At 36.8% G+C, this 24,646-nt stretch overlaps 1 protein-coding gene across 1 annotated transcript in view; it reads right to left on the reverse strand.

The window, feature by feature from the left end:
* Positions 1–416: 416 nt before the first annotated feature.
* MMS22L (MMS22 like, DNA repair protein) overlaps positions 417–24,646 on the reverse strand; it is a 174,884-nt gene continuing 150,654 nt past the window's right edge. Inside the window, 4 exon segments of the mRNA XM_044004415.1 lie at positions 417–1,028; positions 4,026–4,193; positions 6,013–6,109; positions 23,013–23,176. Coding sequence (XP_043860350.1) covers positions 947–1,028; positions 4,026–4,193; positions 6,013–6,109; positions 23,013–23,176 — 511 coding nt within the window. The 3' untranslated portion in view covers positions 417–946.

The following is a 24,646-nucleotide window of genomic DNA, read 5'->3' on the forward strand; positions in this document are numbered from 1 at the left end:
ACCTGAATACAGATCTAGGAAACAATTTTCTCAAATCTTTTCCTGGGTGCTAATATTAATAGCTAGATTTTCTCAAACATGCTATAGGAAAATCTTGATTATTCAGGTCTGAGTATCCAAATTATGGATTAGTCCTCGTCCTATTTTTCCCCCCTCCTCTGAAGCTGTTGCCTAGCTTCTGGTCACACTGAGCACTTAATCAATGTGTGCTGATTGATTGTGACCCAAAAGAAAAGGAACTGGTTATGTAATTCAGAGAGATGGGGGTTGAAATTAAAGGCAAAAAAGGTTTTATCTTAATAAACATTATGTATTCATTTAATTCTATGCAGCTATCTTCTCTTTGTAGTTGAAAATTAGTTGTACTTGACAATCTTGCCAGAAGAAAAACAACAACTCTACTGTTGGAGCAAAAAGGCAGGGCAAGGCAGCCTGGATTTTCTCAATACTTAGCATTCTTAAATACAAATTACAAAAGAACTCCAGGAAAAATTATCCTCAAACTTTGAATTATTTTTTGTGAAAAACATCCTGCATAGTACCAAATATGATCACCTACCCCAGTACCTGACATACAGCAAGAGTTTAATAAATACTTGCTGCTTGACTGGCTTTCGTGTAGCAGTGTACCTATAATCTCATGAAAGGAGCAAAAAATCTCTATTAGAAAATGGCTCTTTTTCATTCCCCTTACATAAAAATTCTCCAAAACACTTAATGAAAGCTTTACCTAGTGAATCAATTCCCACTTCCTCAGTGATGTGCTTTATGGAAACAGTTATATGAAGAAAATCCTAGAAAACAGATTTTTATTTTAACACATTATTAGAAGATTATTCAGCTCACAAAAATAGGAGTTTGGAAAGTGCAAATGGCATATTGTGGCTTTAAGTAGCAACAGTATGCTGAAGTCCCCAAAGACAAGTGCAAGTCACAAAAAATAACACTAAGTGTTCTCATTTTCCAGTTTCAGCCTTTCCTCTTGACCTGGTTGTCCTAGGAAGGATAAAAGTCGACTGTAGGCTTCCCTGTTAAAAACAAAAATGAACAAAATATATTATGTACCTTCCATTCCACTTAGAGTCCCTACAAATTGAGACCCTGTGAAAAATGACATATGAGAAATAGGTGCAGGAGGAGCATATTTACTGTTTTGTTATAATTAAGAACTATCGAAAGCTTATTGGTTTGGCTTAGAGTGGTCCTTAGTGAAATCCAAGTTACAAAGAAGCCTGGAAAATTTCATCCATCTACTGAAATAATATGGCATTAAAGAGTCAGGGGATTTAAATAGGTAATGACATTTATCATTTAATTCTCATTAAGTGGATAATAAAGGTACAAAATCAAATGGCAAATTTTTAGTGTAACAAGCATAAATAGTAAAGGGAGGATAAACTGGAGGATTTTATCATGGTCTTTCTATAGACTCCTTGCTCTCCTCTACCATCTTAGATTTAAAAAAAAAAAACACCACCACCACCAAACTTCATTTGTTTATAAAACATTTTAAAAAGCTTATTCCAAGAATATGATTTATTTTAAATACTCCAGCGAATAATAATTACTGCTGCCATATTATAGGGCAGTTCTTCTTGAAAGAAGCTTTTAAATAAATAATGTTTCCATTCATCCCCCTTTTTTTTTAACTTAAAAAATATAAATTAAAGATAGAGTAACTACTTACAGCTTTTTCATTTGGCTTATAAAATTCCTTCATAAAGTTTGAGTTACAAATTAGTACATAAATTTAGAATCATGGAATAATCAGATTTAGGGTTGGAAGAGAGACTCAGAAGTCACCTAGTCCAGGAAGGAACCTTCTAAACTTAACAGATTTAACAGACAAGGAAACTAAGGCCTAAGGACTTCAGTGAAATGACTTAAATGACTTGCCCAAAGGTACACAAAGAGTTAAGTGACAGAGCCAGGCAAGAATCATTTCATGGCAAATCACTCTAGTATCTTTTGTGTGTGTGTGTGTGTGTGGGGGGGGGGGGGCGGCAGCAATGAGGGTTAAGTTACTTGCCCAGGCTCACACAACTGCTAAGTGTCAAGTGTCTGAGGTCAAATTTGAACTCAGGTCCTCCTGAATCCAGGGCCGGTGTTTTATCCACGATGCCATCTAGCTGCCCCCTACTCTAGTATCTTTGCCAAGAAAACCCCAAAATGGGATCACAAAGATTTGGACACGACTGAAATGACTCAACAAAAAGTTAAGGGCCAGGCATGGTTATAAGTACTGGGGACACAAAGGAAGGTAAAAACATGACCTCAAGGAACTTGAATTCTCTTTTTTTGTTTTCTTTGGGGTTTTTTTTGTTTTTTTTACGGGGCAATGGGGGTTAAGTGACTTGCCCAGGGTCACACAGCTAGTAAGTGTTAAGTGTCTGAGGCTGGATTTGAACTCAGGTACTCCTGAATCCAGGGCCAGTGCTTTAACCACTGTGCCATCTAGCTGCCCCAGAACTCGAATTCTAATAAAGAAGATAACTATGAAAATAACTTTGTACATACAAAATATATACAGTGTTCAGTTATGCCAAACTCTTTGTGACTGCATTTTGGGGTTTTCTTGGCAAAGATCCTGGAGCAGTTTGCCATTTCCTTCTCCAGCTCATTTTACAGATGAGGAAACAGACAAACAGGGTTAAGTGACTTGCCCAGGGTTATGAAGCTAGTAAGTTATCTGAGGCTGGATTTGAATTCAGGTATTCCTGACTCCAGACTCACTGCTCTATTCACTGTATCACCCGGCTGTCCTATATGTGGTGTAAATGGAAGGTAATTTTTAGGGAAGGCATTATTGGTAGAGTGAAGGGTGGGATCATACATTTGAGTTGAGACGTGAAGGAAGTCAAGAAAACCTGGAGATGAAGGTTTAAACCAACTCACTGGACTCTAAGTATGGTGCCTTTTCTATTGCAATATGATCCAATTAAATAATATTACTGTTATTTAACATTAAGAACAAATTGAATGATGGTGTTCAATAGGCCAAACTCATTTCAAGTTGAAAATTGTTATGTACATGCATATATATATATATATATATATATATATATATATATATATCTGCTATGACTTTAAAAGTGACCCCCCTCCACCCCCCAAAAAAACAAACAACCAAACATTTGGATGAATACATAGGAGTACCACCGGGTTTAGAGTCAGAGGGCATGAGTTCTAATTTTGGCTCTTTAACTTTCTACCTTATAACCACGGTCAAACCATTGAACCTCCCTGGACCTTAGTTTCTTCATCTATAAAATTGTGTGTGTGTGTGTGTGTGTGTGTGTGTGTGTTTAGCTGTGAGGATGTTTCGAATAGATGACATTTAAGGTCTCTTTAAACTCTAACATATAGAAACCTACCCATGAGCTTTTCAAAATAGTCAATGTAGATGGGCTGGCCACATATGGCTAATGTTCTATCAATAAAAACTCCAAAGATTGACAGTTTGCCTTCAGAGTTAGCTCAGCAGGTAAGTGAGAGAGCAGGTCCTATTTGCTTTACAATCTCATCATTTTGCCTCCTCCACTCCACCCTTTCCACGAGATAACTTGGTCACTCACCTGAATATTCTCTAGACTTTGTGTGCAGTGACTTAGTCATTTATAAAACACAAATCTACCCTCAAAAGACACTGATACGCCATTGATGTGGCCAGATACTGTAAACTAATTTAACACTATACGCACTATAGGTAATTCCAAAAGAGGGCTTCCAAAAACATTCTAAGTAATAGCAGCATCATATAATGAGTGTGCAGTTTCAAATGTACTCGCTTTGAAACAGACGACACCCATTTGGAAGTGCAACTTTTAGTAGTTAGGCTAAAAAAAATGAATCTCACTGCTTTATGCATGCTTAAATTGATAAAACTTTCACAACTCAAAAGACTGCTCGACACAATTTAGAAACACTACTTTATAAATTTATATTCTAGAAATTTGTTTCCTCCAAAACGAAGGTGTCTTTTATTATCATCGTCCCAAAGACCCAAATAAAATGATAAAACATACCTCTGTGTGATATTTCTGCCAAGGCCTTGTTTAAGCTCAGAGTCCTTGAGGCACTGAGTGAGTGTGGGAATCAAACTAGTAACAATCTGTTGGTCCAATTCTGCCACAATTCCTAAGACGTTATAGACTTGCTGCTCATATGTCGTACTATAGTCTTGGACAAACTGCCTAAAAAGAAAACAGGAATATTTAGGATGATCTCTGGTGCTACTCCTCAGTACAGTTTCTGCTTGTTAGTGCACTGTCGTCTGAATACACTAGGAAGCTCACTTCTAGATGGGGATTCTAGGAATTTTAGCAGAAATATAATTCTTACGAGGAAGTGCAGATTATTTTTATTCTCATTAAAGTGTAACTGTATATATGGGAGCAGTAAAAGAAAAAAAGGCTTTATTCTGGTGTAGGTGGGGATTACAGGGGATAAAGCAAGGAAAATTTTAGGAAAAATTTTCCACTGACCTCTAAAAATTCCCATTTTGTCCTGTTCCCCCTTTCCCAAATGAATGGGAGAAGAAAAAAAATCAGCTTTGAAAATTTTCCCCTGGGCCTTCATGTTTATGTTTAAAGACTATGTCAAAAATTTAATAATATATATAATTTAATTCCCACCCAATTTTCATTTTCCTCTCAAAAGAAAACAAACTATCCAACATGGCACCTTGTACATAAACAATACACATTTGTTTGTTTTCCACAGAATTCCCCCTTTCTCCTGTTTCACATTTTAAAGAAAAATCTGCATTTTTAGTTTGATACAATTCTGAAATAGAGTAATCAAGTTAAATTCTGAGCAGACCATTGGGCAAGAGAAATGAGAATCTGAAGGCTATATGGAAAAAAAGAGGTGCAGCAGTAGTACCCTGCTCTTGAATTCATTTTTTGTTTGTTTGTTTGGTTATTTTTGCGGGGCAATGGGGGTTAAGTGACTTGCCCAAGGTCACACAGCTAGTAAGTGTCAAGTGTCTGAGGCCGGATTTGAACTCAGGAACTCCTGAATCCAGGGCCGGTGCTTTATCCACTGCGCCACCTAGCCGCCCCCTTTGAATTCATTTTTAATTCATTGCATCAAAGGGTAGAGTAGGAAAAAATAAAAGTATTGGACTTGGGATCAAGAAATTAGTGTTTAAATGGTAACTCTGATAGTGAATAGCTATGGTAGAGTTGCCTATTCACAACTTACCTTTAACCTCAATTTCATCATCTGTAAAAGGGAAATTGTGCAGCCTAGCTTATAGGGTTGTTGAGGAGATAACGTTTTGTAAATTCAAAATGCCATATAAACATAAGGTGTGGTAAAACTGAACCCCAGATAATTATAATCACTAATCTTAGTCCTGGAAACCAGATGAAGAACTGCATCTCCCTCTTTTAGTAGGAGAGGTAGGAGACTATGGGTGTGAAATGTGGCACATACTGTTAGATACAGCTGATAAGGTTGTTTGTTTTTCTTCACTGTCCTTGTTACAAGAGAAGGCTTGGTGGGTAGAAAAAGGGAGAGGTGTATATTTGGAAAAACAAAAAGCATCAAACTTAAAAAAAGAAAAAAAAGAAAAAAGAATTATCTTAACCCGTGTCCAAAAGATTGAGAAGGAAAGAGAAATGGAGTCTTCTATGTGCTCCCCCTAACTAAAGTATGTACAGTAAAGAGAGTTCCAGAGACTCCTATTTTTGATCCTGAGGGTCCTATTTACTAAGCTCCTAAAGTCTGTGCACCTGTCATGATGACTGCAGCCCCTCCCCCCCCAACCCATGTCAGCATCTCTTCTCTACAAAATCCACAGGTAATCTAAAGTCAGTTCAGGTACCTTTTCCCAGACGACTTTAAAAGAAAACTACAGGGTAATAAAACTGCCAAGAAGACAACAATTGAAATGCTATAAACAAATAGTAACACATTATGTTTGGGATAATTAGTTATTTAAAAAACATGTTGGCTGTCAAATGGCTTGCAATAGTTTCCTTGCCAGTTGGCATATTTTCCAGTTACCTAAACACAGAAGTCAGCTGGGTGGCAGGCTCTCCTCCTGACCCTGCTTGGCAGGCTTTTACAATGTAGTCCAGGTTCTCAGTGGCTAGCCTTTTAACTAGGAGGAAAAATTATAGCATTACACAGTGTGTCTGAATTGACCATCTGGATACCAATTTTTATGAAGACTTTATTCTCTTGATTTAGAAAAATAAATAGGCTGTTTTCTTAAAGTATATACTTCCTTCTTTTGGTTTTCTCAAGCTGAGGATCAAGTAAGCAAAGGCTGATAAGCTTTATTTATTTATTCTTTTTAGGTCTACATGCATAATCCAACTTGTGCCCTGTCCCCTTACTACCTTCCCTAATATGGAGGTAATAAACGACATAAAAGGAACATTCTATGTTACTGGTCCACCCCAAATTGTCAATGGCCTCAGGCATGTGGGCACCAAGCTATTTGCAAGGTGGCTCAGCTTCTCTTCCCCCACAAGGACTCATTTATGGAACTGCTCTCTCCCCAACCCATCTTCCCTCGGAACATATGGCAGTGAAATCATAAAGCAACATTTGTATTCAAATATACCAAAGATTGACTGAAAATAGGTTGCTTTGGAACAGCCTGTGAATCTAATAGTGCATTTTGAAGTTTATTCTGTTAAAAGCGCCAGCCCAAAGATTTCAGGTTAAAAATCATAGTTTCTGAAAAACTCTATAAAAGCGAATAATACATGAAATATAGCTAGAACCATAATGCAGATGCTCTATGAAAAAAATCTATACAATACACAACTTCTGGTGACATTGTGAAAAGGCTATTATATACCTGAAATGTAAAATTGATAACCCAACTAGTGAGATAATGAGTTCACTTTTTGGGGTGTTCTCTGAAATTTTTATGACAGATAATGAAAGAAGCCAAGGGCATCAAAAGGGATATTTTAATTAAAGAGGAGAATAAATTCCTTCTTTAGCCAGATAAGTTGAGGGTGGAAGGAGGGAAGAGGGAAATGGCAACTGAGGAATGCTATACTCCTTTCTCAGTAATTCAAATTAATATAAAAAATGAGGATGAGATTTCAAAGGGCTCAATTCAATAATCCTTTATTGAGCATCTAAGTGCAAGACACTGTGATAGGTGCAGTAGACACAGGCAAAAAACAAAACAAAACAAAACCAAAACCAAACACTCTTTAGCCTTAAGAATTTATTCTACTGGAGAAAATAAAAGATGGAACTTAAAAAATATTAAAGATGAACATCACACAGAGGACAGTAGAGAGGCATAGTGAGGGTTTAAGCTGCCTGCAACATATAACCAATGAGGAATTCCTTAATAGAAAAAGAGTAAAGGATATTACCAAGGAATTATATTAGAGAAAGAAAAGATGAACTGTTTATGTGGTGAGAAAAGGGGAAGAGAGACGGATGAACAAACTTGTTTTATTGGTACCCTAACCAATTCAGGAGAAAGTGAGGAATGCCTCTAGTATACCGAGTGGGCTCTCTATGGCAAACATGTAAGAGGACATGAATTGGAGTAGAACATGATGGCCAGGGATGGATGGATTTGCCATCTGAATCACTGGAGGGAAGTCCCAAATTAATGAGATCGCAGATCCATGAGTATATAAATTGAATAAATACAAAGTAGTTTCAAGAGGGAAATAACATTTCGAAAGACTTCTACAGAGACTATAGTTACTGTTGCTGTCTTTTTAAGAAGGGAAGTTTGTAAAGTAATAGTTTTTTCCTCCAGAGTTTCTTTCCTTTTTTAAAAAAATTTTGTTTTGAATTCTCTCCCTCCTTTCCCGCCTACGGAGAAAGCAAGTGAAAAATTATGAGTATATGTATAGTCATGCAAAATAAATCCCCATGTTATTCATGCCCTACCACCCGACCAAAAAAAAGAAAATATACTTCAATTTACACCCTGAGTCCATCAGCTCTCATATTTCATCATGACTCCTTTGGAATTGTGGTGAGTTATTGTGTTGAACAGTTGCTAAGTCTTCAAAGTTGATTATCTTTATAATATCACTTTTATTATATAAAATGTTCTCCTGGTTCTACTCACTTCACTTTGCATCAGTTCATATAAGTCTTTCCAGGTTTTTCTGAAACCATCCCATTCATCATTTTTTTGTTTTTGTTTTGCGGGGCAATGGGGGTTAAATGACTTGCCCAGGATCACACAACTAGTAACTATCAGGTATCTGAGGATGGATTTGAACTCAGGTCCTCCTGAATCCAGGGCCAGTGCTTTATCCACTCCACCACCTAACTACCCCCCCATTCACCATTTCTTACAGCACAGTAGTATTCTATCATATTCATATAGCTTAACTTGTTCAAGCTATTCCCCAAATCATGAGCATCCCCTCAATTTCCAATTCTTTTCTACCACAAAAAGCTGCTATAAATATTTTTGTATGCATAGGTCCTTTTGCTTTGATTTCCTTAGGGCACTGAACTAGCAAGCATATTGATGGATCAAAGGGTATACACAAGTTTTACAGCCCTTTGGGTATAGTTCCAAATCGCTTTCCAGAATAGTTAGACTAGTTGACAGGTCTACCAACTAGTGTACCTGTTTTCCTACAGCTCCTTCAACATTCACCATTTTCCTTTTTTCTCATATTAGCCAATTAGATGGGTGTAAGGTGGTACCTCAGAGATGTTTTAATTTCCATTTCTGTTAATATTACTGACTTTGAGCATTTTTCATATGGCTATTAATAGCTTGGATTTCTTGAGACTAAAAGTTTTGTCATTCTATGGCAGTTCCATAATGGCAGTTGTTAAGAAACTGAGAGGATAGTCAATAGAGATAGTTTGGAAGAAATTGTGGTAGAGACAGAAGGAGGGTGAAGGAAAAATTCTTTGTTGTGAGAATGGTCTCAACTATGATTTTATGAATAGTTTGGGAAAAGCTTAAGAGTAACAAGTTGAGAAAAACTTAAGAATCTTTTCTTGTCATAGCTGTAAAGAAGCTGGAGATAAGATGAAGGCACCTTCTTTCCTAATGGAATTGTTTTAACCTTTAGCTTGTAAGATTATGATAAAAAGAATTTATGATAAAAGACTTTGCTTTGTTCCTTAAATGGATGGAATGACAGAATTGTAATATGATGATGGTTAGAGGTTACCCTGTGGTCTTTCTGATAGCTAAAATATTGTAAATGTTTATGATTTTCAATTATTATTGATTATTAATAAATTGCATAGCTGGTAACTTTAATATTGAGTTACTCCTAGGATATTAGGGGTTTTGATATTGAGATATTAGCAGTTGCTCATGTGGAAAAAAGGTTTCTATAATTTATTAAATGATTGTTAATTAGTTCAGATGGAGGCTCTGAGCTGATTGAGGAAGATATTCCAATTTTAATACCAAAATATCCAAAGTGACTCATGGGGAATTACTCTAGAACTGAGGATTAGAATAATGATGGCAATGGGTCAAGTAGTAGGGTGATGGGTGACTTATAAGTGAATATAGTCAATCCCAGATCCAGGATAACTCTGTTAAAAATCAATATACAGGGAGCAGCTAGGTGGTGCAGTGGATAAAGCACTGGCCTTGGATTCAGGAGTACCTGAGGTTCAAATCTGGCCTCAGACACTTGACACTTACTAGCTATGTGACCCTAGGCAAGTCACTTAACCTCCAATGCCCGTCCCCCCCCCCAAATCAATATACAGAGATAAGTAAATATAAAGTATTTTCAAGAGGGAGAAAAACTGGGGAAATCAGGTAAACTGTGAGGTAGGCGGTAGCACCTGAAGGATGTTAGGGACTCTATTAGGGAAGGATGTAAGAGGAGTGCATTTTAGACTTGAGGGTACCATCTCTATAAAGGCACAGAGAAGGAGGATAGAATAATATCTATGAACAAAGAAAGATGCTCACCCCCACAGATTTGGCCAACAGATGATGAACTGTTTATAACTGTGAATTTTACAAAAATAATCTACCATTGAAGCACTGAGGTACCATCAATAGGCTGGTTACTAAGTGATGAATTCTTCATCCACAGCAACTCATGGAACAAAGAAAAAGTTCCATTTCAAACTTTTGTATTTGTTTAGTGATGGTGGCACAAAGGCAGAAAAGGTGGTAGAGGGGGTACTGCTGGTACATGAAATGTGAGATCCTTGTCCAATGACAGAGTCAACATAGTTAACAAATGCAATCATATCTATGTGGATATTCTTATTCTCAATTGAATCAGGAGATCAAAAGGAGTTTATAGTTATACATGAAAGGATGGCTAACAGGTTACTGTTTTAAAGGAAAATAAAGGACTAGACAGTATTAATTTTATTATATGTCCAAAGGCAAAAAGAAATTTTATTTTATGGGAACCATAAATCACACACACACACACACACAGAGAAGAACTCATTAAGTTCCAACTAATTAAATCAAACATATGCTTTAATACTCAGTGACTTCCAAGAATAGGTAGACATAATGGAAGACAAGGTAAGGCTTTGGAAAATATGGCTTAGGATTAAGAAATAAAAGAGGTTACTCAGGGTTCTATAGACTAGGCAGAAACCTCACACCTACATATGTCATAAATTCTTTCTTCAAGAAGAGATTTGAGAGGTGTTCAAAGGGAAACCACTGAATAACATTACCAAAAAAAAAGCTGAATCGTCTATTTTTCTTAACAGGTAGGAAACAATTGAATAGTGGTGTGGATGTAATTTATGAATGAGTTGTCTATGTATTGTCAAAATGAACCGGTTAGGGCAAATATCAGGATCAATACCAAATTAGAAGAATAAAGATAAGAAAATATGGCATTAAATGAATATGACCAATTCAAACAAGTCACTGACTCCAATAAATTGGAGCAGATTCCAATGGAGACCATATTCCATTTCCTTAAAAGTTAAACTAACATAAAACAATTGCTTTGAAATCCTTTCAAGAAGGAATTGCTGGCTGTTTACTTATCAAAGAGAAATTGAAGTTAAAGATACCACCAGCTTAGAATATAAACTCATCTGCAAAACCTTTAAAGAGGAGAAGGGTAGGGAACTGTGAACAATGTTGAGCCAGTGAAAAGAAGTAGGGAAAAATTAGTTTATAAAAAGCTTGACACGAGACATAAACAAACTAGATCACATCTGAGAACATTTAAAACTTAAACCTGAAAAAAAGACAAAAAACAAACAAAACCCCAGAAAAATGGAAATGACTGTAAATTTTCACATCAGGTAGGTGGTACAGTAGGTAAGAGCACTGGCCTTGGTATCATGAAGACTTTAGTTCAAATACCATTTCAGATACCTGTTGACCTTGGGCGACTCAGTTACCATTTCTCAGCCTCAGTTTCCTCATCTGTAAAATGGGAATAATAATAATACCCAGGCTGTTATGAGGATAAAATGAGATGACTTATGTATAGCAATCTCCCAACCTTAAAGCACCCTATAATTGCCAGCTATATCATCATCATCATCAATGTTATCCTTCAGTAACAGTACAGCCACCACATTTGGACTTTGATATCACAGTGCCTTGTGTAGTGTTTAAGAAATTGAAAACAGCAATAAAGACATCAAAAACAGGGAACACAGCTAGAGCAGGCCAAGTAGAGACAGAAGTACTCTATATGAGAGTACTTTTTGAGTATATTAAGAGAGTAATTTTCCAGATACTGATATAGTGAATAAGGCACTAGACTTAGAAGTAAGGAAAACCTGGTTTCAAATCCTACCTTCTTATTCTTGTTGTTTGTCCTTCATTCTCTTTTAAAAAAATTTTTTTTGGGATGAGGCAATTGGGGTTAAGTGACTTGCCCAGGGTCACACAGCTAGTAAATGTTAAGTGTCTGAGGCTGGATTTGAACTCAGGTACTCCTGACTCCAGGGCCGGTGCTCTATCCATTGTGCCATCTAGCTGCCCCCATTCTCTTTAAAAAAAAATTTTTTTGGGGTGAGACAATTGGGGTTAAGTGACTTGCCCAGGGTCACACAGCTAGTAAGTGTTAAGTGTCTGAGGCTGGATTTGAACTCAGGTACTCCTGACTCCAGGGCCAGTGCTCTTTCCACTGCACCACCTAGCTGCCCTGTCCTTCATTCTCAAAGAGGATCATGACATCAGGAGGTGATGTCTGACTTACAAGTTAATTGAATTTAAGTGATTCAGTGCTTTATCCACTTCGCCACCTAGCTGACTCCCCTTCCTACCTTTTTGGTCTTATTATACTTTACCCAACGCTACATCTTCTATAATCCAACAACATAGTCCTTCTTGCTACTTCCTCACACGTGAGATTCCACTTGCAGAATCCATGACTTTTCATTGGCTGTCTTCCCTGTCTAGTATCCTCTCTATCCCCTTGCTTTCTTTAAGACTTAGCTCAAATCCTACTTTGTATCTCAGGCCTTTCCTGCTACCCCTCACTCTCTCCTAGTTCCTTCTGAGACTACCTTCTATTTAAATGCTTGTTCAGAGGCAGCTGGTGGTTCGGTGGACGGAGCAGTGGAACAAGAGCCAGGAAGACATAAGTTCAAATCCAGGCTCAGATGCTGACCAAAGGCAAGTTACTTAACCTATGTTTGCCTCACATTCCACCACTGGAAAATGGTAAGAATAATAGCACCTACTGATAGAATTGTTGTGAGGAACAAATGAGATAATATTTGTAAAAAGTGCTTACCACATTGCCATGCACATGCTTATTTCATTTCCCTTCCATTGCTGAATGACTAATAAGACGTCACCCATAGATGTTAAGAAGATACAAAATTTCTTTCCTGGTAGGCACATCAAAAAAGATTATGCTGTTTGAGAAATATATGACTGATAGATAATCCTCTGATAATTAAAATCAGTTATGACATAAGCTAGGGAAACACAAAAAGTTTTTGTCATTTTTATAGAGGATGTCTCATGTGGATTCTCTATCATCATCATAAATCTAGAGCTGGAATGGATCTTAGAAGTGATTTAGTCAAAATTGTCCATTTTAATTTTTATGTTTTGCTAGACTATACATATATATTATGAGGGTAAAGAGGTTTCACAAAGTTTATGGATGGGTGGATAAGTGGATAGATAAAAAGATATAAAAATGATCAATAAAACATTTTTAAAATGCAAAGACAAAAAAGTAGAGAAGGGGACATAACAGAGAAATTTCATTACTACTTCTAAACTCCATATATATTACATTTGTACAAATATACATATATTCATTCACACATTTATACACATATAAACATATACTTTAAAAACTGTTCATGCCTGAAGTCTGTTATATAACCCTTTCTTACTTTTTTGGGTATACTGAAATGTTTTAATTTGTTGATGACTGTTAAATTCACGATTATGTTAAAAAAAACCCAAAAAACCTCATTAATGATCCAAACTGAAGAGAGATTCCCTATAGATATGAGGTGGTATCTAAAATGGGATAATGTGTTATGGGAAAAAATGTCTAGTTTCTTAAAGGGCACATAAAGATTTATGAGGCAAGAAAAACATAAGGAAAAGAGCATATTAGACTGCCATCTACAAAGCCATGGATTTACTAACATCACAGTATACAAAGCTGCCAGAACACAAGGCAGACAAATAATATTTATGCTTGGCAAAAAAAAATAATTATCTTTAACAAGACTTCTAAAAATCCATATGTAGTGTCTTGAAATTTTCATTTAATTAATATAAAATCACTCTTCTCCTCCCCATATATCCTTGGGGAGAAATCAAGCATTTTCTATGATCTTCCAAATGGCCCATTTCACACTCATGGAGCAACAATCTTCTCTCTAGCCAAGGACACAAGTCAGTGCTTAATGCTGTTCCTTCAGCTGGCAGAAGAAATCAATGCAAGGACCCCTAGAGAATCCCATACACTTCCAATGTTGATGATAAGATCCATTTACTAGCAAGAAGTGAACAGCAAAATTCAATCCTTGAACCCTGATCCCATTCATGACAGAGCACATTACAATCTTTGAAACAATATGTCGATCATCATCTTGTATTTTTAAATCGTTTCATTGTCTTAAAAGTCTAGAAATGTACACCAGAAACCACTTTTACTGAAATTCAAAGGATAGGTGAGTTCCCCATGAAAACAAAGATTCTGGGAAAGGAAACTGGTCTACATGCTTCTATTTTACTCATTCTAGTCATTCATTAGGAAACTGTAATTTATAAGGAAGGAAGGAAAAACTTATTAAGCACCTACTATGGGCCAGACACTATCTTAAGTCCTTTACAAAGAAAATGCTTATTAAGAACCTACTCGGGGCAGCTAGGTGGCACAGTGGATAGAGCACCGGCCCTGGAGTCAGGAGTACCTGAGTTCAAATCCAGCCTCAGACACTTAACACTTACTAGCTGCGTGACCCTGGGCAAGTCACTTAACCCCAATTGCCCCACTTAAAAAAAAAAAAAAAAGAACCTACTCTCTGCCAGCTACTGTGCTAAGCACTTTACAAGTATTATCTCATTTTATCACCACAACAACCAAGGAAGGTTAAGGACTATTATTATCTCTATTATTCTATTGAGGAAATTGAGACAGACAGATTAAATCACATAACTACTAGTAAGTGTCTGAGGCCAGATTATGTTATGGTCAGAGCACTATAACTACTGTTCCACTTAAATGTCTCGAGATTATAACCCTCATTCCCACTTGATTGTTTTTATAAGTGTTAATATTTCCTTCTTAAGCAATATATATTTAAAAACAAATATGTAAATAACTACTTCTTGTCAATAAATAAACATTTGTTAAGGGAATACTAGGTTCCACACACCATGCAAAGTGCTGAGGATATAAAAAGTCAAAAGATAGATCCAGCCATCAAGGAGTTCACAATCTTATGGGGGAGATAATGAGGAAACAAATATGCCAGATAGGCTATATATAGGATAAACTGAAAAAAATAAAAATAGGAGAGGCATTAGAATAAAAAAAGTTAGGGGCAGCTAGGTGGCGCAGTGGATAAAGCACTGGCCTTGGATTCAGGAGGACATGAGTTCAAATTTGGCCTCAGACACTTGACACTTACTGGCTGTGTGACCCTGGGCAAGTCACTTAACCCTCATTGCCCCTCCCCCCCCCAAAAGAATTTAAAATGTTGGAAAAGGCTCCCTGTAGAAGATGAAATTTTATTTGGAACTTAAAAGAAGCTAGGGAAAGCAGTAGGGAGAAATGAGGACAGAGAGCATTCCAGGAATGAAGACCAGCCAGAAAAAATGCAGGGAGATAAGAGAGAGAGTGTCTTGCTCAAGGAAAAGCAAGAAGGCTAGTGTCACTGGAGCAAAGAGTACATACACGGTAGGGAGTAACTTATAAGAAGACGAATAGGTAGGAGGGGGCTAGGTTATGAAGGCCTTATATGCCAGAGGATACTGTACTTCATAGTATAGAGGCAATAGTTGAGTTGAGTTGAGAGAGAGAGAGAGAGAGAGAGAGAGAGAGAGAGAGAGAGAGTGAGTGAGTGAGTGAGTGAGTGACATAGTTGGACTTGCATTTTAGGAAAATCACTTTGATGGCTGAATGGAGTGAACTGGAGTGGAGAGAGACTTGAGGCAGGCCGACTTACCAACAGGCTATGGCAATAGTCTAGTCAATCAATACTCAGTCAAGCTTTATAGTCTTTTTTTTTGGGGGGGGGGGAGAAGAGCAATGAGGGTTAAGTGACTTGCCCAAGGTCACACAGCTGGTAAGTGTCAAGTGTTTGAGGTTGGATTTGAACTCAGGTCCTCTTGAATCCAGGGCTGGTGCTTTATCTACTGCGCCACCTAGCTGCCCTATAGTCTTGAAATGGTAAGTTCCACCACTGTGGACATTGGGTTGTCACTACAAAATCTATTACAGTGCTTTACATACTGTAAATTCCAGTGGTGGCTATTTTGAGAAAACACTAATGACAAAGGTGGTTGTGACCCTGAGAACAAAAGCTATATCAAAACAGATTTATGAATTTTCAGGAAAGACTCTAGATCATAAAGAAAATACCATTTGTTTTTGCCTGGTTTCTGATAGTAAATAGAGTAAATTCTTCAGATAAGACATACTAATAGTAAATGGTCATATACATCTAAGTTATTTGGTTGTATGAAATAATATACAAAACAATTTGCAAACCTTAAAGCACCATATAAATACCAGCCTTTCTTCATCATTACCATCATTTGTACAGCTGGGAAATAATAGCTAGGGGTACTCTGGAACATGAGAAACCAGTACCATTATTTACCATTTGTATAACTCTGGACATTTTACTTCCCTTCTCGATATTTGAGTTTTACCTGGTGGCTCATGCTTATATTTCTGATACTGTAAAGAAGCAGGGGTGGGGTGAGGGTAGAGGTCATAAGGAAGGCTGGTAGCTGTCTTGAGCTCAGGAGTTCTGAACTACAATAGGGCTAAATAAAATTAAGGGTCCACACTATATAGGGGACCGACATGGTGGGCCTCGGGGGTAAGGGGAAGACCAGGCTGTCTAAATGTGGGTGAAACCAGCCCAAGTTAGAAATGAAGCAGGTGACAGTTTCTAAGCTGATCAGTAGTGTTATTTGGCCTATGAAGGGCTGTTCCACTTCTAGCCTGAGTAAGACAGGAGACCAAGTCTCAAGAATAAAATAAAATGACCTATATTGTCAATTTTTACCCTAAATAGCATGAGCAGGTAGAGCCAAGATGAGGGAAAGCAGCCAGGAAGTTGCCTGAACTCTTCCAAATTTTCCTCAGAAACAAGGTTAAATTAAGCTTCTAAACAGATTCTGGAGCTGTAGAACCTATAATCTTCTAGCTTAAGATAAACCTAAAAGGTTCTCAGGAAAGGTCTGTTTCATCTGAGTAAAAAGGGAGCACAGCTCAGAAGAGAGGGTAACTGGACAAGCCAACAGAAGGTCCTTAGCCACAGCACAGATCAGCAGCTAAGGACCAGTGGTCCTAGCTCAGCAAGCTAGTGGCATAGCAAGCCAGGTGTGAGGCAGAAGGCAATTTGCCAACTGGAGTATCCACTACCAAACAGGCACAAGCATGCTGGGCCCCCAGTGCAGTGAGCAATCTACAAGCTGTTAAGGCCTCAGAGCAGAAAGCCAGTGACTGGGTCCCTGACCTAGAAGAAGTAGTTTGGGACAGTACATGCTATACACCAGGAGCAGAGTTCAACTTTAAAAGGCATGAAATAAGCTAAAATATGAATAAGAAGCAGAAAAGAACTCTCATTACAGAAAATTACTATAGCAACAGAGAGGACCAAAACATAAACACAGAGGACAACAATGTCAAAATGCCTACATGTGAAGCCTTAAAGGGAAAGAGGAATTAATCTCAAGATGAAAAAGCCCTGTTGGAAGAGCTCAAAAAGGATTTTATAAACCAAATAAAAGAGGTAAAAGAAAAATTGGGAAAAGAAATGAGAGTTATGCAAGAGAGAGTCAACAACTTGGAAAAAGAAAATAATGCCTTAAAAATACAACTGGCCAAATGGAAAGGGAGATGCAAAAGCTTACTGGGGAATGGAAGTGAATGGCTTGATGAGACAACAGGAAGAGGTGAAGCAGAATCAAAAGAATATAAAAGTAGAGGAAAACATTAACATACCTCTTTAGAAAAACAACAGACCTGGAAAATAGATCCAAGAGGGGCAATTTAAGAATAGCTGGACTGCCTGAGCGCCATGATCAAAAAAAGAGCCTGGACAGCATATTTCATGACATTAACAAGGAGAACTGCTCCAATTATCTTAGAACCAGAGGAAAAAGTAATCCACCGATCACCTGCTGAAAGAGATACCAAAAGGAAAACTGCAAGGAATATTGTAGTCAAATTCCAGAATTATCAGGTAAAAGAGAAAATACTGCAAGCAGCCAGAAAGAAGCAATTTAAATATCAAGGAGCAACAATCAGGATTACACAGGACCTAGTAGCTTCAACATTAAAGTATCAGAGGGCTTGGAATATGATAGGACTGGAAGGCAAAGGAACTTGGATTACAACCAAGAACTTACTACCCTGCAAAATTAAGCATAATCTTTCAGGGCAAATGATCAGAATTCAACAAAATAGGGGACTTTAAAACTTCCCTAATGAAAAGTCCAGAAATGAACAGAAAATTCAATCTAAAAATATAAGACTTAAGAGAAGCATAAAAAGTTAAAATGGGGAAAAAAATGAAAACAAGTTACTCAATAAGGTTAAAACGTTCACATTCCTAAAAGGGAAGAAGATACTTGTAAATCTTGAGAACTGTATCTTTATTAGAACAGATAGGAGGAGTACACATAGATAGAGGGGTAGGTATAAGTTGATTTCGATGTGATGATAAAAAAACAAAACACCTTAAGGGGTGACAAAAAGGATTATACTGGGAGAATAGGAAAGAGAAGGCAGAATGGGGTAAATCACATCACATAAAAAAGCACAGAAGACTTATTATGATAGAGGGAAAGAAGGGAGGGCTGAGCATTGTTTCAACCTTACTCTCATCTAATTTTGCTCAGAGGGAATAACATAGACACTCATTTGGGTATAGAATTTTATTTTACCCTATAAGGAAGTAAGAGGGGAAAGGGAAAAGAAGAGGGTGGGGTGCTGATAGAAGGGAAGGTAAAACTAGGAGGCAAAAGAAAAGGGAGGTGGGGCTAATAGAAGGGAGGGCAAAACTAGGAGTCAAAAGGGCAAAGGGCAAAGGGCAAAAGGGAAGGAGAGCTCATAGAAGGGAAGGCAGATTGAGGGAGACAATGGTCAGTAGCAAAACACTTGTGAGGAACATGGTGAAAGGAGAGAGAAAAGTATAAATAAGAAAAATAGGATGTAGGGAAATACAGTTAGTAATTATAACTGTGAATGTGAATGGTATGATCTCTCCCATAAAATGGAAGCAGATGGCAGAGTGGATTAAAAACCAGAATCTTATAATATGTTATTTACAACAAACCGATCTAAAGCAGAGAGATACATGTAGAGTAAAGGTAAAAGGCTGCAGCAGAATATATTATGCTGCAGCTAAAGTTAAAAAAGCAGGGGTAGCAATCCTTATCTCAGATAAAGCAAAATAAGTTCTATTTTGACCTAATTAAAAGAGATAAGGAAGGAAACTACATCTTGCTAAAAGGTATCATAGACAATGAAGTGATATCAATACTAAACATATACATACCAAGTGGAACAGGATCCAAATTCTTAGAGAACAAATTAAGTGAGTTAGAGGAAGAAATAGACAGCAAAACTATATTATTGGGGGACCTCAGCCCTCCACCCCCATGCCAAAACTAGATAAATCTAACCACAAAATAAATTTGAAAAGTTAAAGAGGTGAATAGAATTTTAGAAAGATTAAATATGATAGACCTCTGGAGAAAACAATGGGGATAGAAAGGAATATACCTTTTTCTCAGTGGTACATGGTACCTACACAAAAAATTGACCATGTATTAGGGCATAAAAACCCCACAATCAAATGTAGAAAGGCAGAAATAGTAAATGCATCCTTTTCAGATCATGATGCAATAAAAATTATGTGTAATAAAGAGCCATAGAAAGAGAGATCCAAAGTTAATTGGAAACTAAAAAATCTCATCACAAAGAATGAGTGGGTCAAACAACAAATCATAAAATTAGTAACTTCATCCAAGAGACTGACAATAATGAGACAACATACCAAAACTTATGGGATGCAGCCAAAGCAGTTCTTAGGGGAAATTTTATATGTCTAAATGCCACCATGAATAAAAGAGAAAGAAGAGATCAATGAAGTGGGCATTCAAATAAAAGGCTAGGAAAAAATATCGAATTGAAATTTCCCAATTAAATACCAAATTGGAAATTCTGAAAAATTAAACGAGATTAATAAAATTGAAAGTAAGAAAACTATATAATTAAAGCTAAGAGCTGGTTCTATGAAAAAAAAACAATAAAAGTGATAAACCTTTGGTTAATTTGATTCTAAAAAAAAAGAAAGAAAACCAAATTACCAAATGAAAAGCGTGAATTCACCACCAATGAAGAGGAAATTAAATCAATAATTAGGAGCTATTTTGCCCAACTATGTGCCAATAAATTTGACAATCTAAATGAAATGGATGAATATTTTAGAAAATATAAATTGCCCAGATTAACAGAAGAGGAAATAAAATCCTTAAATAAGCCCATTTTAGAAAAAGAAATTGAACAAGCCACCAGTGAAATTCCTAAGAAAAAAATCTCCAAGGCCAGATGGGTTTATAAGTGAATTCTACCAAACATTTAAAGAACATTTAATTCCAATACTATAAAAACTATTTGGAAAAACAGATGAAGAAGGAATCCCACCAAATTTGCTCCACAAGCATTATATGTTATGGGGATAAATTAAGAGGATTCCCAATAAGATCAGGGGTGAAACAAGGATGTCCATTTACCAGCACTTTTATTTAACATTGTACTAGAAATGTTAGCTTTAGCAATAAGAAGAAAAAGAAATTGAAGGAATTAGAATAGGCAAGGAAGAAACAAAATTATCACTCTTTGCAAATATGTTGGTATACTTGGAGAATCCTAAAGAACAACTTAAAAACTCCTTGAAATATTAACAACTTTAGCAAAGTTGCAGGATATAAAATAAAATCACATAAATCATCAGCATTTCTATATATGGCAAAGTGCAAGAGAATAACTGTAGTCAATATGAAGTATTTGGAAGTCTACCAGACAAGGCAAACCCAGGAACTACAAAAACACAATTATAAAACTTTTCACACACAAAAATCAAATCTAAACAAATGGAAAAATGGGTAGGCTGAGCTAATATAATAAAAATGACCATTCTACCTGAATTAATTTACTTATTCAGTGCCATATCAATCCAACTACCAAAAAATTATTTCATAGAGCTAGAAAAAATAGTATCAAAATTCATCTGGAAGAACAAAAAAAAGGTCAAGAATATCAAGAAAAAAACTGAAAAAACATGCAAAGGAAGGTGCCGTAGCTGTACCAGATCTAAAACTATTGTAAAGCAATAACTATCAAAACTATATGATATTGGCTAAGAAATAAAGTGGTGGATTAGTGGAATAGGTCAGGCACACAAAACACAGCAGTAAATAATTATAGCAATCTCTTGTTTGATAAACTCAAAGACTCTAGCCTCCGGGATAAGAACTCACTAATTGACAAAAACTTCTGGGAAAACTAGAAAATAGTATGGGAGAAGAAACTAGGCACAGACCACATCTTATACCATATCCCAAAATAAAGTCAAAATGGGTACATGAATCAGACATAAAAGGTGATATGATAGGCAAATTAAAAAAGGAAAGAATAATTTCATTGTCAGATCTACGGAGATGGGAAGAATTTATGACCAAAAGATGAGATAGAGAACATTATGAAATGCAAAATGGATCATTTTGATTACATTCAATTAAAAAGTTTTTGTACGGGGGCAGCTAGTTGACGCAGTGGATAAAGTACCAACCCTGGAGTCAGGAATACCTGAGTTCAAATCCGGCCTCAGACACTTGACACTTATTAGCTGTGTGACCCTGGACAAGTCACTGAACCCCAACTGCCTCACCAAAAAAAAAAAAAGTTTTTGCACAAACAAAACCAATGCAAACAAGATTAGAAGGAAAGTAGAAAGCTGGGAAACAATTTTTACAGCCAGTGTTTCTGATAAAGGGTTCATTTCTAAAATATATAGAGAACTGAATCAAATTTAGAAGAATATAAATCATTGCCCAATTGAAAAATGGTCAAAGGATATGAACAGGCAGTGCTCAGATGAAGAAATTAAAGCTATCTACAACCATATGAAAAATGTTCTCAATCACTACTGATTAGAGAAGTACGAATTAAAATTATTCTGAGGTACCACCTCACACTTATGCAATTGGCTAATAGGACAAAATAGGGAAATGATAAATGCTGGAGAACATGTGGGAACACTAATGCACTGTTGGTGGAGTTGTGAACTGATTCAACCATTCTGGAGAGCAATTTGGAGCCCAAAAGGCTATTAAACTGGACATACCCTTTGACCCAGCAGAATCATTACTAAGTCTATATCCCAAAGAGATCATAAAAAAGGGAAAAGGACCCACATGTACAAAAATATTTATAGCTTCTCTTTTTGTGATGGCAAAGAAGTGGAAATTATGGGGATGGCCATCAATTGGGGTATGGCTGAACGAGTTGTAGTATATGAACGTAACAGAATACTATTGTGCTATAAGAAATGATAAGTAGATGGATCTCAGAAAAACTTGGAAAGACTTACATGAATTGATGCTGAGTGAAATAAGCAGAACCAACAGAACACTATACACAGTATCAACAACATTGTGTGATAACCAACTGTGAAAGACTTAGCTCTTCTCAGCAATACAATGATCAAAGACAAAGTCAAAAGATTCATGATGGAAAACTCTCTCCACATCCAGAAAAAGAACTATGGAGTCTAAATGCAGATTGAAACATATTATTTTCACTTTTGTTGTTGTTTTTTCTTTCTTGTGGTTTTTTTTTTTCCTTTTATTCTGATTTTTCTCTTACAACATGACTTATGTGGAAATATATTTAACATGACTGTAATATATATCCTACATCAGATTGCTTTCTGGCTTCAACAGGGAGGAAAGGGAGGATGGGAGAAAAATTTAGGACTCAAAATCTTACAAAAAAGAATGTTGAAAACTATCTTTACGTGTTATTTAAAAAAACAAAATAAAATACTATTAAAAAATAAACAAATAGGGCAGCTAGGTGGCACAGTGGATAGAGCACCGGCCCTGGAGTCAAGAGTACCCGAGTTCAAATCTGGCCTCAGACACAACACTTACTAGCTGTGTGACCCTGGGCAAGTCACTTAACCCCAATTGCCTCACCCCCCCCAAAATAAATAAATAAAATAAACAAATAAATATTATGAACAAAGAGGCAATGTATGTCTCATATAAGCAGTCTGCAAACCTTTAAAAGTACTGCATAAACATTGCCATTATACTACAATGATAAAAATACTAACTATATTAGTGAACTCACCATGGGGTTCATTGACCAACAGCAAACATTTCAACACACTAGGTAAGAGCTGTTCCATGTCACAAATGTCCATGTTGGTATTCTTGAAAAGTTCAAGAATGAAAGCCAGAATGGATGCTAATCGAGGAGGTGGTGAAGATCCTTTAAATTGAATGTAAGATTTCCTAAAAAAAAGAAATGTGTCCATGTTTCATTCTGATTATGGCAGAACTAAACAAAATACACTTTCAAGATAACATCAAAATAAATAGTGAACTGTTTTAAAGTGTTAATTTAACCCCCTTTTAAATATCTGTGAGCATATTTTACTGCATTTCCTAGTGATGTCCTTAAATGCAAGAAATGACATTTCCAGTGAATAGATTTATAGCTGGAATGGATTTTAAAAGGTCAGTTAGTTCACCCCCCTCATTTTACAAATGATGAAATTGAGGCCTAGAAAGTACAAGTCAGGGTCACTTAGCTATTCAGGGCAAGGTCTGAGACCAATTAGGCGCAATCACTGTCTAAAGAATGCTATCTACGAAAACTGTAAGAGTAAAATAGGAGGTAGGCTCAAATGAGATAATATTTGTAAGCAGAGTACCTGAGACACAGTAGGTACTTAATTACTTATCCCTCTCCCTTTTCTCCTCTTGTGGTGAGAGCTAGAGACTACAAACAAAAAATTTAAGGAGGTTGCTGATATCCACAAAATGGAAAGCTATCTAGAGAGTGGCCTCCCCAGAGGAGCATCCTGAAAGAAGATATACAGAAGAAAATGCATGAGAATTATAAAGGTGAAAGGTATTGGTTAGCTGTATTCTCAAAGAGGGCCAATGACATGAGGAAGGTGATCTCCTGACTTACAAGTTTATTGGATTTAAGTGAGGCAGGGCTGTGCTAAGTCACTGTAACGATTGGAATAACGCCACCTGCTGGATACTTACTGTAGAAGAGTTCTGCCCATGAAGGGAAGGTCTTTGAGGGCAAGACCAGGAGTCAGGAAGTGACGCGAGCGAGTGGGAGGAGGAAGGAAGAGACTGGCGCTGACTCTGGGGCTCTTTCCTGAGGACGCTGGCGGAGAAGGGAGCTAGAAATGTGCTCTCCCTTTAATAGATAGAAATCTAGGCCTTTCTCTCTCTCTTTACCAAATTCTTATTCTCCTTAATAAATGCTTAAAAGTCTAACTCTTGCTAAAGCTTATAATTTATTGGCGACCACTCATTAGATATTTTAGACAGTTTAGCTAGAATTTTAGCCCTTAACATCACCATCTCACTCTCTCCTCCAGAGCCATTTGGGTCCAGTAGCAATATATAGATCAGGACCAGAAATGGCCAGGGATGCAGTGGGAAATGTTGGCCTTTTTAAGCTAAGGTCTTTCCCAGGTCTCAGTTTGCCCGAGGCAATACCCATTCAGTGATTAAGGCTAGGTAAGAAATGAGGCAAAAAATGGCTTCTTTTATCCAACCCCACCCCCCAAAAAATCAATCTGGGAGGGAAGAAGACCATTAGGGTTTCTGGCCAAAACAGAAACAACTGCCATTTACACTTACTCTGAGTCATCAGAATGCAAAAAACAACCCAGTGAGGATTGGGCTGGGAACTACTGTTGGCCAATCAATGAGAGCCAGAGTGATTCAGGTCCTTAA

The sequence above is a fragment of the Dromiciops gliroides genome, chromosome 4 (assembly GCF_019393635.1).
Source record: "Dromiciops gliroides isolate mDroGli1 chromosome 4, mDroGli1.pri, whole genome shotgun sequence".
Classification (NCBI taxonomy): domain Eukaryota; kingdom Metazoa; phylum Chordata; class Mammalia; order Microbiotheria; family Microbiotheriidae; genus Dromiciops; species Dromiciops gliroides.